The 16,409-nt window shown below is 37.5% G+C and overlaps 9 protein-coding genes across 9 annotated transcripts; 2 read left to right on the top strand and 7 right to left on the bottom strand. All coding sequences in view use genetic code 12, as the record gives it.

Moving 5' to 3' along the window:
• Positions 1-20: 20 nt before the first annotated feature.
• On the bottom strand, positions 21-1,217 carry I9W82_000048 (uncharacterized protein; the record flags this gene model as incomplete). The annotated part of the gene is made up of 1 exon (XM_067693908.1): positions 21-1,217. The coding sequence occupies one exon, from the start codon at positions 1,215-1,217 to the stop codon at positions 21-23; it is 1,197 nt and encodes a 398-aa protein (XP_067550074.1).
• Positions 1,218-1,359: 142 nt separating this feature from the next.
• I9W82_000047 (uncharacterized protein) lies at positions 1,360-2,616 on the bottom strand (the record flags this gene model as incomplete). Its single annotated transcript, XM_067693797.1, has 1 exon — positions 1,360-2,616. The coding sequence occupies one exon, from the start codon at positions 2,614-2,616 to the stop codon at positions 1,360-1,362; it is 1,257 nt and encodes a 418-aa protein (XP_067550073.1).
• A 474-nt stretch (positions 2,617-3,090) lies between these two features.
• MSH6 (mismatch repair ATPase) lies at positions 3,091-6,852 on the bottom strand (the record flags this gene model as incomplete). The annotated part of the gene is made up of 1 exon (XM_067693688.1): positions 3,091-6,852. One exon carries the CDS (start codon positions 6,850-6,852, stop codon positions 3,091-3,093), a length of 3,762 nt encoding a protein of 1,253 aa, XP_067550072.1.
• Positions 6,853-7,447: 595 nt separating this feature from the next.
• On the top strand, positions 7,448-8,242 carry I9W82_000045 (uncharacterized protein; the record flags this gene model as incomplete). The annotated part of the gene is made up of 1 exon (XM_067693577.1): positions 7,448-8,242. The coding sequence occupies one exon, from the start codon at positions 7,448-7,450 to the stop codon at positions 8,240-8,242; it is 795 nt and encodes a 264-aa protein (XP_067550071.1).
• Positions 8,243-8,272: 30 nt separating this feature from the next.
• Positions 8,273-9,517, bottom strand: REX3 (RNA exonuclease; the record flags this gene model as incomplete). The annotated part of the gene is made up of 1 exon (XM_067693467.1): positions 8,273-9,517. One exon carries the CDS (start codon positions 9,515-9,517, stop codon positions 8,273-8,275), a length of 1,245 nt encoding a protein of 414 aa, XP_067550070.1.
• A 228-nt stretch (positions 9,518-9,745) lies between these two features.
• Positions 9,746-10,675, bottom strand: I9W82_000043 (alpha/beta fold hydrolase; the record flags this gene model as incomplete). Its single annotated transcript, XM_067693357.1, has 1 exon — positions 9,746-10,675. The coding sequence occupies one exon, from the start codon at positions 10,673-10,675 to the stop codon at positions 9,746-9,748; it is 930 nt and encodes a 309-aa protein (XP_067550069.1).
• A 730-nt stretch (positions 10,676-11,405) lies between these two features.
• On the bottom strand, positions 11,406-13,697 carry AKR1 (palmitoyltransferase; the record flags this gene model as incomplete). Its single annotated transcript, XM_067693247.1, has 1 exon — positions 11,406-13,697. One exon carries the CDS (start codon positions 13,695-13,697, stop codon positions 11,406-11,408), a length of 2,292 nt encoding a protein of 763 aa, XP_067550068.1.
• Positions 13,698-13,923: 226 nt separating this feature from the next.
• On the bottom strand, positions 13,924-14,763 carry I9W82_000041 (DUF4112 domain-containing protein; the record flags this gene model as incomplete). Its single annotated transcript, XM_067693136.1, has 1 exon — positions 13,924-14,763. The coding sequence occupies one exon, from the start codon at positions 14,761-14,763 to the stop codon at positions 13,924-13,926; it is 840 nt and encodes a 279-aa protein (XP_067550067.1).
• A 604-nt stretch (positions 14,764-15,367) lies between these two features.
• On the top strand, positions 15,368-16,243 carry I9W82_000040 (uncharacterized protein; the record flags this gene model as incomplete). The annotated part of the gene is made up of 1 exon (XM_067693025.1): positions 15,368-16,243. The coding sequence occupies one exon, from the start codon at positions 15,368-15,370 to the stop codon at positions 16,241-16,243; it is 876 nt and encodes a 291-aa protein (XP_067550066.1).
• Positions 16,244-16,409: the final 166 nt, after the last annotated feature.

Below are 16,409 nucleotides of genomic sequence, written 5' to 3'. Positions count from 1 at the left end.
CAACTTTAACTCTGTATTTCTCAGTTATTTGGAGTATTATTCTTCAACAACTTCTGTTTAAGATAAGCAACCTCACCGGGAGTGAGTTTCTTCGAAGATGATTCAAGGAGTTTATGTAAAATTATGGCCCAAGCAGATATTCCGTGGCTGCCAAATCTAAAAGTTTGACACCCCATCACTGGCAAAGTCATGCCTTGAGGCGTGTAGATCTTTACATAAATTAATATGTCTGGGGATGTAATAAAACAATTATTAACACCACTAAAAGCCATCCCCAAAAGGGTTTGGCTTAACACATAGGAAGTATCCTCCTCAAATTTTTCATGCTTTTTGAATAGTGGGCTGATTGATTCAGTCTTATACTCGATGAACGAAACAAGCTCCCCATTTGACTCTATCCCACAATCAACAAGTAGAGATCTCTCGTTTACTGTTGGAATTCGGTACTCCGTTTGGATGACATGCCCTGTTATATCCGCGACCATATTTATGTAACAAGGAGTTACACTGTCTGAAAAGTGCCTTTCTAGGATCGGCTCTTTGTCAATTCGAGGAATTTGGAACCAACCTGAAATCTTTGTCGTGTAAAGGTACTTTAATTCAATGTTATTATATTCCAAAATTTTAGGAACGACTTCATTCTGATTTTCAAACCAACTTCTTCTTACAACATTGTAATGGTCGTTCTCTCCAGTTTCGTTCTTTTTGCCACCGTAGGGCACGCGTAAATTAAACCTGTGAAGTAGGAGTAATGTTATCAAGTTTTGGCATAATCTGCCGAATGCTATGTCTGATTCTGGACTTTGGGACCATTGCTCTTGCAATTGAATATATATCCAACGAATAATAACATTTAATAAACCCAGTTCTTCAGAAAGTAACACCTCATTGGATATTGGAGTATTCAAGCGGAATAAGTTATCCATCTTAAGAACTATCAATTTTAGTTGACTTTGTTGTTGTTTAGTTGATCCAATCCATTCTGGACCAAAAATTCTTGAAAGGATTTCTTCAATGTTACGAAGACTGCGCAATGGAGCCAATCTTGTTTTGGTCTCTAATTTATTTATGATGACTTGGATTGTAGTTTTTGTATCAAATGGGTAAGTTTCGCCCCTAATATGTTCCTTAAATTCGCTTGACACACCATTCAAGCCAAAATGTTTTAAAAGTCTCTCCGTAGATGTAGATTGTGTAATGAGAGTACTCTTTGGCATTTCAAACTCGAGAAGGAATATGGCTGGAGAAATCATTGTGGCCCACTTTTCTTAATTCATAAAGTTTCCAACATGTTTGTTTGTTTGTTTGTTATGCTGTCGTTACATCCTCATGGAAGGAAGGTACAATTCTGTTTGCAGCTTACTCAAAAACGCTACCTCCTGGGATTGGATATCGCACTAAACTATAAATTTGAGACAACTCCGCGTTTGTGTAATACTTCTGAAGCTTTCCCGTAACTTGGTTAGAACAACGAAATGTTGTCTCGCCTGGGTGGTGATCACCCACTATCCCCAAGGGTAAATTAGGACTTAATGCAACTATGTTCTCATCAAAATCTCTGTGCTGTATCCCAGACGCTGATTCTCTCCACCAATTAATACTCGCAGCAGGAAAGTTAGCCCCCATATTGCATAGGATATTTGCATAGTCTATAGAGTAGTCGACAGTGGAAACGGTAAACATTTCCAATGTCTTGTGTGAGTATTGTGGGAGAGAAGTCATTATTTTATCTGGTTGAACCAAACCATACACCCTCAAGCATAGCAGCTTCAATTTGGGAAATTTCCTAGTCAAGTCATATTCCTCAAACAAATTGCAAAACAAGAAATATCCAACAATGGTCAATTCTTGGAGAATTTCAGTGTTGAAAATATTACAAAAGTAAAATGGAATATAAAGGTCCTCACTATTAATGTTCAATTTCAGGACATTTACATCTTTGAACAAGTTCGATAAGTCAACAGAATCAACGTCAATTACGAAATGATACAGAGTTGGAGTTGTAGAATCGGCCGGTGAATGCGTATAATATTCAATAAAAGGTAGCCATGTCCTTCCTGGCGGCAATTCAACATTTGAAACTTTTGTAGGTACTAACCACCGTTGATTCGACTTGAATACTTCAATGCCCCCAAGTTCAAGGTTTAATTCCACGTCCTGGTACATAACTATATCTACTCTTTGAGGACAACAAATTGTATTTTGTCTCAAAACCAAAAATTTAATGTGGAGTAGTCTGAAAATGCACTCCATCAAAGTTAGATAAAACTGGTCCATCTCAAGTCGATAAATTGTTTGAGTCTTGTCCATGTGAGCTAAATACCTTTCGAGTGTTTCCACAGATATTATGGTGAACTTGTTGCTTTTGAGGTTATTGATATCCTTATGATATCTGAATTGTGGTCCCGGTGGTTTTGGAAAATTTTCAAAATCATAGAGATCAATGTCATCTAAAGGAGCCCAAGATTGATAAACATAAATATTTTTATATAATTTTGTTTTTGCAACCTCGTAAAAACTCGAGTGTAAGGGAGCGAGCGCAAGTGTTTGGTGCTGATTGATGCCACTGAATATTGTCTGCAAACAATGAAATGGCAAGTCGGGTAAAGAAATCATTGGTGATTAATGTAAGTAGTTTAAGTAACTGAGAGATTGCGTGAGTATTTAAGTATGGAGAGTAAATTTATACCTTCCTTGATGCTTTCGTTGTGTTGAGAAGTAGTGTACTTGGCGTCAACTGATGTAGGGCCTCTTAACTGCTTACTAAGCGTTCTAAGATTCCTGTACTTCGCGTACTATTGTAGAAATCAATTACAACACTATTATAAGTAGTAATTGAGATAATAAGAAAGGCTGTTGTATATAAACTCTAAATAGATAAATGTAAATACCCTGAGAACTGAATATATAAATATATAATCTTCACCGAAAGTAGTGTCTTGCACAATAATAATAAAATCTCGCTTTATAAGAATAATCACCGAAATAGACTAACCACAGGGTTCTTTACATGGGCTCAATCCTAAAACTGAAAACTAATCCTATACACTCCAGTTGTCTATCCACTCTAAAATCATTTTATTTATCTCTCTATAAAGAATCAATCATTGCATACACATTCTCAAGAGCTCTTTCTTGAACAAAAGCTTCATAATTCAAAATATCCTGCTTCAACAACCCAATTCTATCAGTACCATACCACACACAATCACTCTGCAACCCTAAACTCATTCCACTATCCTCTTTCTCTTTCCCTTTCTCTTCCTCAGCTTCAGCCTCTTGATAAGTCCGTTTCAAACTCGAAACTTGCTCATAATTCTTTGCCGCAACTTCAGCATTATCAACAATCTCCCTCGGAATTCCACACATTAACGCCACATTCATTCCAAATGACCCTGGAGCAGTACCATTTTCCAACTTGTACAAGAATGTAATATCCCTACTTTCTTGATCAACAACAATTGCCATCCTCATGGGCTTAATTTGTGGATGCAGTTTAAAAGATACTCCCAACGTATTATAATGTGTGGCGAAAAACCCCACAGGTTGCAAATGAGTAGATAAATGATGCAATACTGCTTCAGCAATGGCAAATCCATCACTACTTGAACCACCTCTTCCCAATTCATCCAAAATCACCAATGACTTCGGCGTGGCATTACTCAAGATCTTTTTAGTTTCTGAAAGTTCAACAAAAAAGGTTGATTTGCCCTGCATTATATTATCATTTGCACCTAATCTTGTCATGATGCGATCCACGGGAGTTAATCTTGCCTGCAGTGCCGGTATATAACACCCAATTTGACTTAAGATTACTGCTAATGCCGTAGTCCTCATTATTGTTGATTTACCAGCGGCATTGGCCCCCGTCAATAATCCAAAGTTTGGTTCATCACCACCCAATTGAATATCATTGGGGATGAAATCTCTAGTACCAACAAAGCAAGGATGTCTCAATTCCTTAAAATCAAGTACACCACATTCACTTTGAACAAATGTTGGACGACATGATGGATAACCTATTGACTCTGAAACTTTGGTCAAGGCAAGTATACAATCAATGTTTGCGATGCAATTGATAACTTTCATCCAAGTGGTGTAATGAGCATCGAATTTGGCATACATTCTACTCCGTAATGTATCACAAACCAGTTTGTGCAATTCCCGCTGCTCCATTAATTTTCTTGCCAATTGTTTTACTTCGGGAGACCAGAATCGTTTGACTTTTGAAGTTGCACCCATTGTTTGCCAAGTCGAAGGTACATGTTTAACCAATTTCACTGGAAGCTCAATAAGATAAATTTCCTTACCTGAATCACGATAAAATATCTCATGGGACTTGAATTCTTTCTTGTAGTTTTTCAACAATTCATTCAATTGAGTTTCCAAATCATTCATGATCGCTTGTGATTCATCAAATTCAGCATCAACTCCAGTTGCAGGTATGATAACATCACTCAATGCTTGTTGTCTATCAAAAGCATCCTCCCATTCTGAAATAGCCTCAACCATATCCTGGGGGAATGATTGCAAATATTTATACAAAACTCCACAGTCCTTCACATTGGCAAATTCCAACAATTGCTTGGAAAATCTAGCAATACTTTCAAAACTTTCAACAACTTTAAGAAAATCTTTAAATCGAAGTGTTCCACCATGCACACGGGCAATTAAACGTTCTAAATCAGGCAAAAGTGTTAAACAGTCTTGTAAGACTGACCTCAATTCTGAACCCTCGCTCATCAAATAGTCAATTGAATCATACCTCAGGTTAATCTCATCTATACGCATCAATGGATGCAAGATCCATTTCTTTAAATGTCTTTTACCAAAGGGAGTAGTTGCCCTATTCACCAATTTTAATAATGTTCCTTGATCTCCACCATCATAATTGTTATTGAGGATCTCCAAATTGCTCAAAGTAATACCATCAAGAATCATGTGCGAAGTTTCATTTTCTGAAATCTTGTATTGTTTGATGTTTCCCAAACTCATTATACTTTCATCCAACTTGAGTGTTTTCAAATAGGATAATAACCCACCAAATGCATTGAATGCGACAAAGTGATTTTGTTTAAAATCAACAAGAACTTGGGGGTATTTTGAAAAATCATCCAAATCTTCAGCTTCATAGTAACCGGATTTAACCAATTGTTCAACAGCAATATCATAATCCCAAAATTCAGTGATTGGATTTAAACTGTTCCAAATTTGATTATTGGAATGAGCACAGAATTTCAAAATTTGTTTTGCAATATTACAAAGATTACCCTTTTCACAAATGACTTCTTTTGGTTTAACTTGAGTGATTAATGTGTCAAGCTTGGTACATTCAGCATCATCGTGCAACTCAATCAAGTTTAACTCAGAAGTTGCAGTATCAACAAATGCAACACCAAAAATCTTTGACCCATCTTCAGCTGTATCCTCTTTGATACTGAGACAATACGTGGACATATCATCGGTGATCATATCCAAATTGGTCAAAGTACCACCAGTCAAGACCCCAGTCAATTCTCTCTTGATAATTTTTTCCTCCTTAGATCCGCCACCTCTCATTTCTTTAGCCAACATCGATTCCTTTTGATCCACTTTGGCTACTTTATAACCATGACTGATGAACTCTTTTGCCCAATGTTCAAAGGACATCTCCGGAATACCTGCTAATTTCATATTTGCTCTTCCACCACCAGCTATTTTAAGATCGAATTGGGTATTGGCAATCATGGCATCATTTTCATAAAGTTCGTAAAACTTCCCCTTTTTGAAAAACACAACAGTGTTCCACATCTTGGACTTGATTTCCCAATATTGCTTTTCAAAAGCAGTAAATTTAGACCATGCTGATTGGGGGATATAAAGCGTTCTTGGATCGTAATTTGGATCATCTGGGGTTCTCTTTTCAGCATCTTTGATATTGACAAGCCATTGGTATCGTTCTTCATTTTCCTTGGCAAAATTCTTTTTAGTGGAAGGTATTGGTTTTGACAGAAATTGTTGTGTTTGGTACCCGGAAGCGTCATACGATGATGAAGCGGAAAACTTGCCGGACAAGTCATTACTAGAGGACGTGGTTGTATCAAATGATGTTTCAGTTTGTGGGGCTAAATCAGCCGAGGGCATCGATTTGGACTTGCGTGACAGGCTAGATTTCTTGGGTTTGGGTAAATCCTCCTCCTCCTCATCCAGGATATCCGCGGCATCATCTTCATCATCATCTTCATCCACTACGAAATCACTCAAGTCATCATAGTCATCGGCATCAGACATAACTGGTTTAAACTCGTCCTCCTCGTCGTCACTTGGTGCTTGCACAACTTTCCTTCTCTTACGAGAGGAGTGGATAACAGTGTCATCATCGTCTTCAAAGTCAGACTCAGCATAGTTGACTTGTTTCTTGGCATGGCGATTAGCATTAATAGGACTTGAATTGAGGGCAGCAGTACTCTTTGAGTTCATTGGTTGCTTGGGTTCCTGTTTAACCATATTTACATCTGGTGGTGAAGTCAAGCTTGATGAAAATGACAAATCTCTAAACTCATCTTCATCGTCTTGCATCAAGGTATTGTCGTTTTCCTTATCACTTGACAATGGCAATTCTTGTTTAACTGTGGTTTTAGATTTTAGCGGCGATGAAGAAGTAGCACAGTTTTGTTCTTGTTTTACAGACAGCTTGATTGTATCCTTGTTGCTCTTGTTGTTGTTTTCATTTTTGATTGCCATGGGTTTGAAAAAGGACATTAATGATGCTTGCTTCTTTTTGTTGCTAGAGGAAGAGGAGGTATTTCCTCCAATTCCTCCTCCTCTTCTCTTTGGTGTTGTTGTTGTTGTTGTTGTTGTAGGTGTACCCATATGGAAGTATACGCTATTAAGAAAAGTGAATTGAAAAGAAGATCATGAGTATTGAATGTTTATGGTTTTTTTTTTGGTTGTAAAACCTGGGTATAATATACATATTTTGATTAAAAATTCGCGTCTGTTTGTTTTTGTTTTTGTTTTTTTTAAATTCACGTGTATCATAGAACTATACCCTTTGTGTAATACTCTGAAAACTCATTTCATAATAATTTCTTCATTTTGCAACTTTTATAACAAATATTATCATACAGACAAATTCAAATGTAAGAAAGGGTCTTCTTATGGTTTCTTAAACTATCTTACTACTAGTAACAGATAGCGAAACCAAAAAGTTTTAGTAAGTCAGATCAAACTCGTCTATACAGTTCGTACATAATCTAGCTTTTTAGAACTGACCAACAGCTGCTATAAAGTACCTATAGAGTCCAAAGCGGCTAGTTTGTCTATTCCATATTATCCTCTATGACAGTATAATGTAGTTTATATAACCGGGTGAATACAATTTTAGATTTGTCACCATACCAGAAAAAGTACCATTTTTTTACTTCTCCACAACATAACAAGCAACAAACCAAAGCTTCAATACTGTATGCACTTCTTATCAAGATCATTCTTATTCACAGCTCTTGTCATCACACCACTATTAGCTACCCATCCAAACCATTTTCAAGAAGAACACGCGATTTTCAAAATCACATCTCAAACCCATGACAAAACAACAATTATTGAATTTTTACAAGACGTGGCCAACAAGATTGCAATATCACCATCCCATCTAAATCGATTCCATCAATGGACCACCTCACTTAGCTCTTCATCCAATGCTCTCACCAAGGAAGATAAACAGTGCATTGACAACTCAGTAATCAAGTTTTATATAAGAGCTTTGAAATTGACTGATCACATTTATGAAGCAAGTGAATGTAGGATAAACTTGAATCCAAAGATGCAATCAATACTACAACCAACACCAAATATCCACATTCTTTTGTTGCGAGATAACGATATGCTTGAAACTCAGTTAAAATCTGTATTAATGGATGAATTTAACAAATATCAACAGTTTAAATCTTACAAGTTTAACGATTTCCAACATTTAAACTATGATTTGACATGTATTATTGATTATCAGCAGTTAATGCAAGTGGAGTTGATGGAAACTGTAGTGGAAGCGAAATTGGAAAGAAAAATCAAAGTGGATGAGGCGTGTGGGTTGAATGAATTAAATCCAAACTTTATTGGAACATCCATTGATTATATAACAGTTCATGTACCAATCAATGGTACCTTCTATTGCAAAAAGGGAAGAAGCTCAACTTGTAATAGGGCTATTGCTGATTCCACAAATGCAAGGTACAAACTTCCCGAGTATAAGCTATCGTGAATTACATTGATTTTGCTTGTTTGATCTCTCTCAAGTTCTTCCCTTGTTTATCCCCATTTTATCAACGTGGTACTTGACAATCTCAATAGCAGCTATAGAATCTTCAGCACTATCATGATCACCAACTTGTATATTTCTGCTCAAATATTTGAATGTCAAATCCTTCAAGCTCTTCCGCGATGTAGGTGTACTTTCGAACTTGGGATACAATATCGATGTATCAATGATATGATTGTGAATCAACCTTAACGCATTCATATCATTCTCCAATCCATGTCCAATAAGAATCGTATCTTTATCCATCACAATCCCAAGTTCCTGGATCATTTGATTAAAACTTACAAAGTTACCGTCAATGGCGGAAATCCCCGAAAATCGCGTATTAAAATCAACAACTTCGCCAAACGGAAGAACATAAGTATCCATAACTGTCTTTAAAGTGAAATAATCAACAGCTGTAACTCTCATCAACTCAAACCCTCGCGTAGTATATCCCATTTCACAATCAATTCCCAAAACTCGATATTTCCCTCTTTGATCAAAAATTTCCTCAGTTTTCACATATGGACGAATGCTTTGTTTTTCCTCAACACTTGGATTCAGATACACATGATATTTCCGACTATCACAGGGCTTGATATCTCGACTATCATCCTTTGGAGCCAAACAACAATCATAAAACCTCGTCTTACTACCAGGGTTGCGTCGTATCTTACCATAATGAAATTCACAAGTTGTAGGTTCCAATTGTTGGCATAATTTGAACTCAGTGTCACATCGTTGACAATTTCTTGTGATCTTCGTATAGGGAACTGCCTCGGGTACTGACATTACAAACCCGTATTTTTTCAACTTGTCAATGGGGACTTCCATAGATTTCAACAATTTTAAGACATCCTCTTTGGAATGGGATTTCGTTTGGGCTGTCAGTTGGAACTTCTCCGGATGTTGAAGCTTGTAAATTGCATTCCTTAAAGTAGATGCATATGTAACATTTGTAGTGCTTCTGGCAATTTGAAATTCTATGTCGGTTGCTTTCAAGTTTGGCGTCTTTACAGAGGGCTGTTTTCTTCGGATAATTTGTGCTATCGTTTGTATATGTCGTTTCCGATCCTGGATCGTTGCAGGAAATGTCTTTACTTCTTTGGGTAAAATTAATTTGATGTCTTCTTGAGCAAAAGGCTGAGCTTCAGTGGTGGAAGTCTTGAGCCTTTTGTTAGAACTAGTATCATCTTCTGATACCCTTTTGCGAGGGCGAACTTCCGATACAGACATATGGGATTAGCACTCAGTTGTGGCTGTGGAAGAATGGATCTTTAGAGTGGATTTATAAAAAAATAGTTGCGCATAGAATTTTTCTGCAACCTAAGAACCACCCCCAAAAAACTGCTTCTACGAAGAAGTGTTTACGCAACTTGCTTGTGAAGATAGCAACTACGAAGTGAAGAATGTTGCCTTACACCACTACATTTAAAAAAGAGTCAACAAAAAAGAGCAAGAAGATTAACGATAAGAATCTAAAAAGTCAGTAATCAACCCAGTAACGAGCTCTGGGACCTCCCTTTGTATAAAATGTCCCACCTTAGGAAGTATCTTCACTTGAGCGTTTGGATAATACTTCTTCAACTTTTGCTGTTCCAAAAGAGCAAGTTTTGGTGACATACTTCCATCATCTTCTCCGCATACAATAAGCGTAGGGACTTTATTAAAATCAACTGGCCACCTTGATTTCCAAAACGAATAGGGGCGAAGAACGTGACGGTAGTATGATGTGGCTCCATCTACTATTGCATCATTCTTGAATCTCTCCCTAATCTCATTGATCTCGTCCTGCGACACATCAAGGCCTGGTGAGGTGTACTTCCAAAGTTTAGTCAAGTAGTCATTTGACTCGGTCAATTTTGGTCTGTAAAGCCATGGAAACAGCATAGTTATGAAATATGACGACAAATAGTATTGCTCTGGAGCATACCACAACATTTCCCACACACTGATGTTAATCAAATACGGAATTGATAATGTGACCATTGACGTAATCAACTCAGGGTACATGCTGGCAGTCTTGAATGCAACCATAGCACCCCAATCATGGGCAACTAAATGTACAGGCTTGTCCAATTGAGGATTGACTTCGTGGATCCACGCTTTAACATCACCAGCAAGATATGGCAACATATACTCTTCCTCAGGTCCAATGTTGGATGTCTCGTATCCTCTCAATGTAGGAGCAATAAGCAAAATCTTTTCTTTAAAGTGGGAAAGCAACAATGGCCATATCTTGTTGAAAGTTTTGTTGCTATCAGGAAAACCATGAATAAGTATGATAACTCTATCAAAATTTTGAGCGTCAATTGCAGATAGAGGCAAGTTGCTCAAGGTGGTGAATTCCCTGCCATCATTGTGAAGCTTTATAGTATGTTGATTGAGTGACATAGTAGACAAACTCTGGAGCAGATGGAAAGAAAAGTAGTGAATAATGGGATAATCTCTGTTTCTGCAAGGTTGCTCTCTTTAACAATCGTGTGGGGAAAGGAGGGCGGACATGGCACGTGAGACAACAATGGTAAATCCGTTTCGGAATAAAGTAATGACAAATCAATACTTGTCGTTTTTTTACATAAAATCCAGCTTATCCACAACCTTCCATCGCCGGCCCTGCACCGCACATTTCAACTTTTCAAGAAAATAAGAGAGCTTCTAATATGTGACAAAAGTGAAAATCGTCTCATCTTCCTCATCTCTCCCATCTCTCGCACTATAAATATAACTTTTTCTCTGCAAATTTTTTTTTTCAACTTTTTCCCTTCTTTTTCTTTTCTCTTTGTCGACGTACTTCATAGGATCATTTCTATAGTAGACGTCCCTCTTTGACTCTTCAAAAGAGCCACTGAATCCAACTTGGACGATGAGTTGAATTGGTATCAATGCAATCAAAGTGAGAAAACGTACAAATAGATTTGATGTAACAATCTTCTATTGGAACTGCCTCAACCTAATTCTTCTTTCGAGATGAGAGGCGCGATGATCTTTGGCTTTCTGTTTCGGTTTATGCGACTGAATATTTAAGCTTGCAATGATATCTGTCTGACAAGTACTGGATAATGTTGGAAAAGAGAGTGTAGGTGTACCCAAGATTCTCTATAAATGCTATACAGCAGATACTTTATACAACTTGATTGGACAGCTTTGGCGGGTACTCGTAAAGCTTGTAATAGTCAACGACTTGCCCGTTTAAGTTATTTTCACCTTCGATGGGTAAGTAAAATACATTTCTCCAATTAGCTTCTCCAATGATCCAAAAATCTAACCAATTCTGCTTCAATCCGTAATCAGTGGGTATATCTATATGTAATGGGTCAACAGTGGTTGTCCTGTTACGGTTGAACACGGATGCAATAGTCATCTTGATAGTCATCACAAACTGATCAATTCCAAGTAAATTCAAACATGTTTGAAACCCATTGTTTTTCCTATCTGATCTCGGAGGCTGCGTGAGTGAGTCTGCAACCTCTTCTGGCACTGTCGAATGATTCAGTCTTGTTGGATTGTAAATTCTTGAATTCAATGAACTAAATTCCCATGTAGTCAACCCACGTAATATCTGGAAAGTTTGCACCAAACAGAGAAAGAATATCCAAATGTATTGCAACCAACACCACACCACCAAGTTGAAATGAAATTGATTATTCTTGTACCCATAACAGAAGTCGTCATCAATCAATTTACAGAAAAAGCTTTGATTATCCTCATCATCTGAGTCAATTGAGCCTTTCAATTTATCAAAGTACTCAATTGTCAAATGTGTAAACAAAACAATGGCTAAATTTAATGCATACACAAACGTAATGAATAGCTTGTGATTTCTTACTCCAATCTCATTGTAGACCCACGGACAGTAATGGTCAAATCTGGCCACCAATTTCTTATTGTGTCTCGAGTACCTCGACCGAAGTGGTTTGCGCACAAACGTGTTGAAGCAAAAATGGTCGGTGTCAAACTTTCCACACGCAAGCAAGTCTTCAACTTGTGAAAGAATTACCGCATTGTCAGATGGAGTAGGCACAAAGCCAGGATTGATAAACATGGCTTTGAAAAATGACCAAACGAACAAAGCAATATCAATTGCCATGATGGTATTAGTGAAGAAATTAGAAAAAATAGTAGCAGGAAGTACTTTGAACATCCACACTACAATGCACCAAAATGCTGTAGCTGAAAAAATACCAGCCAAGATGGGTGACTTTGGAAGTGGTTTGTCATCAATCAAGTAGGATGGAATTATCGTTTTGTTGACAACAAATATTCCAAATGCAAAAATTGCAAAAGCAAGGACCAATTTGGGGAAAGCCAAACCTTTAGATGTAGTGCAAATGCTAAGGGAAACGGGTAAAAGAATAAACGGAGCAAGATATGTCAATACTTTTCCAACTTTTGGACTGATCCATCTCTTCTTTGGCGCCCATTCATTCTTAGGATCCAACCCTGCTTCAAGTAAAACTTTGCGCCAAGCGTTTAAACAATTCATATCTTTTGCAATATCAAAACTGTTTTTACCCAGATCGTTTTTGAAAAAGATATCTGAACCTCCTTCGAATAAAGCCTTCATAACGTTTCTGTGACCACGCATAAAACACCAATGAAGCGGTATGAACAAACTGTCGTCAGTTTTGGACACATCAGCACCAAACCTTAACAATGCATTCACGGTAAATATGTCATTTTGATAGCTTGCCCAATGGAGAGCTGTTCGATTCGATCCATCCGGTTCATCAATGTACAACTTCTTTTTGCTGTTTTGATCACAACAACTCAACAATAGATATACAACTAAAGTTATGTTTGAACTATGAACCGCCAAGTGAAGAGCATTATAGGTTTGTAAATCACGCAAACTTGGATCGGCTGGTGAATTTGTTATCAAGTACTCAACAATGTATACAAGCCCATTTCTGCAAGCCCAATGAAGAGGCGTCGCCCTCAATTCTCCTCCATATAGATTGGGGTCAGCTCCATTTTCAATCAAATACTTGACCAATGTTAGTCTATTGTTAATGCAAGCCCAATGAAGACCACTGATTCCATCGCTGAATGTGTCATTAACCTTTATGGACCCTGAATCTAGCAGTTCTTTTACCAAATCAAGTGATCCTTCTTGACAGTATTGCATAAACTTTGCCAATTCAGGATTTAAATCCTGCTCAGTAGGTTTTGTGGGTTCATTAATGGGTAAATCATTTAGACTAGATTGAGGTTTATCGACAACCACATCCGTTGACTTGAGGGAAGCTGTCTCAATATCATTTGTAGACTCTGGCACAGAATTGGTTCCCAATACATCTAAAGGTATAGCATCCGGCTCACCTGCAGAGCTGAGCACTCCGTCAGTGCCATTCTCCTCCACTGCGGTGCCGTTACTGGACTCAACATCATTTTGTCGATCAATCTCCGTAGTCATCCTAGCTGATTGTAGGGTATTGTAGATGTTCCAGAAATCTCGGGTTTAATAAGATTTGTAATTTTTTTTTTTCATGCTTCTTCTTAACCCCAAGTCGCGCCGTACAAAAAGTGGTTACCAAAATTAGTTGCAAAATTGTGTGACCAAAATCGACTGCGGTTCAGAGCGAAAGGTGAAGTACAATTAACAATACATTTTATTAATTTTACTCTACACAGTATACGTACTAGTTGATGTTATGATGCAGCAAAGTAGGATCTGTATCCTTTGTTTTTTTATCGACTACGGACAGTGGCTTGGATGAAGTAGTGACAGTGGCATTGCTTGTTTGCGTTGTAGATCCACTCGTGCCTTTAGAGCTGACCCCCGAAGTAGTTGATGAGACGCTCGAGCTACGTGGTTTCCTTTGGAGTAATTCCAAGATTTGGTCACCGGCTTTGATTGCACCTGGTTTGATTGTTTCATCGACGAATGGTTTCACTTTCTCGTCAACAAATGGCTGCACTGTATCATTGATGAATCCAGGACGCACTTCATCCTCAGAGATCAATCCTCGATTCTTCTGTCCAACTCTTACCAAGTGTTTCTCCAACAATAAAAAGTTTCTGGAGTTTGCTTTGTAGCCGATTTCAATTAAACTTCCAATGATGGGAATAAACCCCAAAGCAAAGTCAATAACTATATTTAACAAGAATAGCAATTGCAAGTCTAAAGGTAAGCCACCTTGAATCTTTCTGGCAAGTGCCAACAACTGTAATGACCAAAATGTTTGAATCACTGTCCCAACCACCGGTACTATACTAACAATACTGGACCAACCGAATTGGACACCTAGCAACTTGAACCAGTAATCATACCTGTAAGCTTTCTTCTTAAAAGTTTCCAAAATGCTCGTGTCGTGTGTGGAAATTCCCTCAGGTATTCTCCTGGTTATCTTTTTATACTTTGTTCCATTTCTCTTTTGAATTGGGACGTATTCGTAGTAGGGATCTTCAACTCCCAATTTATTCCATTGATTATCTTTTAAAAGACGATTGACAACCCACTTGACTATGAATGAAGACATAAGTGTTGTGTATACATTTATCCACTCGTGTGTCCGTTTTGGAATTCTGTCAGCTTTTTATATACTTATACACAATAACTTTCTTGTTGCACAAAATTGGCTCCAAAAAAAATACATCATGATTGCTAAAGTTGCTACGAGCAATTGCTCTGGAAACAAAATTTTAATTAAGGGCAAAGGTGAGTGCAGAGCTACAACTGAAACGCCATTCAGCCGTTTAAAGGAATTAGTAACTGTACATATTTCATATTGAGAATATGCATGACTTGTATTGGCATCGCCACAGCATGTGATAAATTTGTAGTTTAAACAGATCTGGCTTCTTGTAGCTTCAGGTGCAGAACCTCGATGCTGCTCCGGCTTAAGCCATCAGAAACCAAGCTTAACCTCTCTATTCTTTGTCGCAGATGCAAAAAAGTCATCCTCGGCGTTAAGTTTTCCTCTTATGAAAAGCTTTTTAAATCCGCGATTTGCAAATAATCCACCGCCGCAATTTTAGTCGATTACGCTGTACAAAAATCTATAAATATGAAAATGCACAGAAGAGACAACTTTCTCTTTGGCTTTTCTGCTACTTCAATCGCAATCAGCAACTACTTAGACCATGGCCATCATCAAACGGCTTTTCATCAAAGCCTCCAATAATTATGATTCAAATTTTCAAATTGTTCCCGTTAACACGAATCAACCGCTTGAAATTCAGTCGGACATTGGGGTTTTCAAACTATTGGTGAACATTAAGCTGTTTGACGGTTCACAGCCCCATTTATCAAATAGCTTGTATAACCAAGAGGATAAAACATTTCTCAACGGTGAGCAAATCGATTTCAACCAAGCTCCCAAAGACGAAGGAAAAGAGCCGAATTTGAGAATCAAAATCGAGTTCACCCCAAAGGAGAACATCAAAGGTGGTGACTTGATATTTGGAAATGATTTCACTTATCCCATTAAGGACTATGTTCCTACAACCTTGATGAATACAGGTTTAAAGTTGTTCAATTGGTTTATTAACGACACTGTTAAGGGAGACGTTTACAACGAGAAACCATTCCTTTACGGTCCGGCTTTAAACAGCTTCAGTTATATTGGAATAAACCAACCAAAACCGCTCGGTATTCATAACGCAAAATCGCATCCAATGGATTACATCGAGGACTTCAAAGATATTATTGAAAAACCTCCCAAAACTTCAAATGAAAGAAAGAAACGCTTCAATACAAATGTTAAATGCAATGACTTCACATTCCAGAAAGGACAAAAGTACAATTTATATTTTGATACAGATTTTTTGAAATTAGCCGATTCAAAGTATATGGTCTCAATTCCTAAATTTGACTTTGATGTTAGCAAGTATGCCAACGATACTTTGAACAATTTCAATTGGGTTATAAAAGAAGGTGGATACGAGGGAGTAGGTCTCGGAAAGTTGGGATTGATTATCAACTTTGCTTTAAAGACGGAAGAGAAGGATGAACAATAGATCTTGTATAGGAACTATAGAAATTCAACTGGTAAAACTGGTGCTTGGTAGCGTTTATATATTCTTTTGTGTAAAACCGCTGTTACTTAATTTCTTTTTGTTTTGTTTTCGTTTTTACTTTAGAAGCCTAAATCATCTGAACGTAGTATATACAGTTAAACCATTT

The sequence above is a fragment of the Candida metapsilosis genome (genome assembly GCF_017655625.1).
Source record: "Candida metapsilosis strain BP57 chromosome Unknown scaffold1, whole genome shotgun sequence".
In the NCBI taxonomy this organism is placed as follows: Eukaryota; Fungi; Ascomycota; class Pichiomycetes; order Serinales; family Debaryomycetaceae; genus Lodderomyces; species Lodderomyces metapsilosis.
The sequence above is the reverse complement of the archived record's forward strand: the minus strand, read 5'-3'. Positions and strand labels throughout refer to the sequence as shown.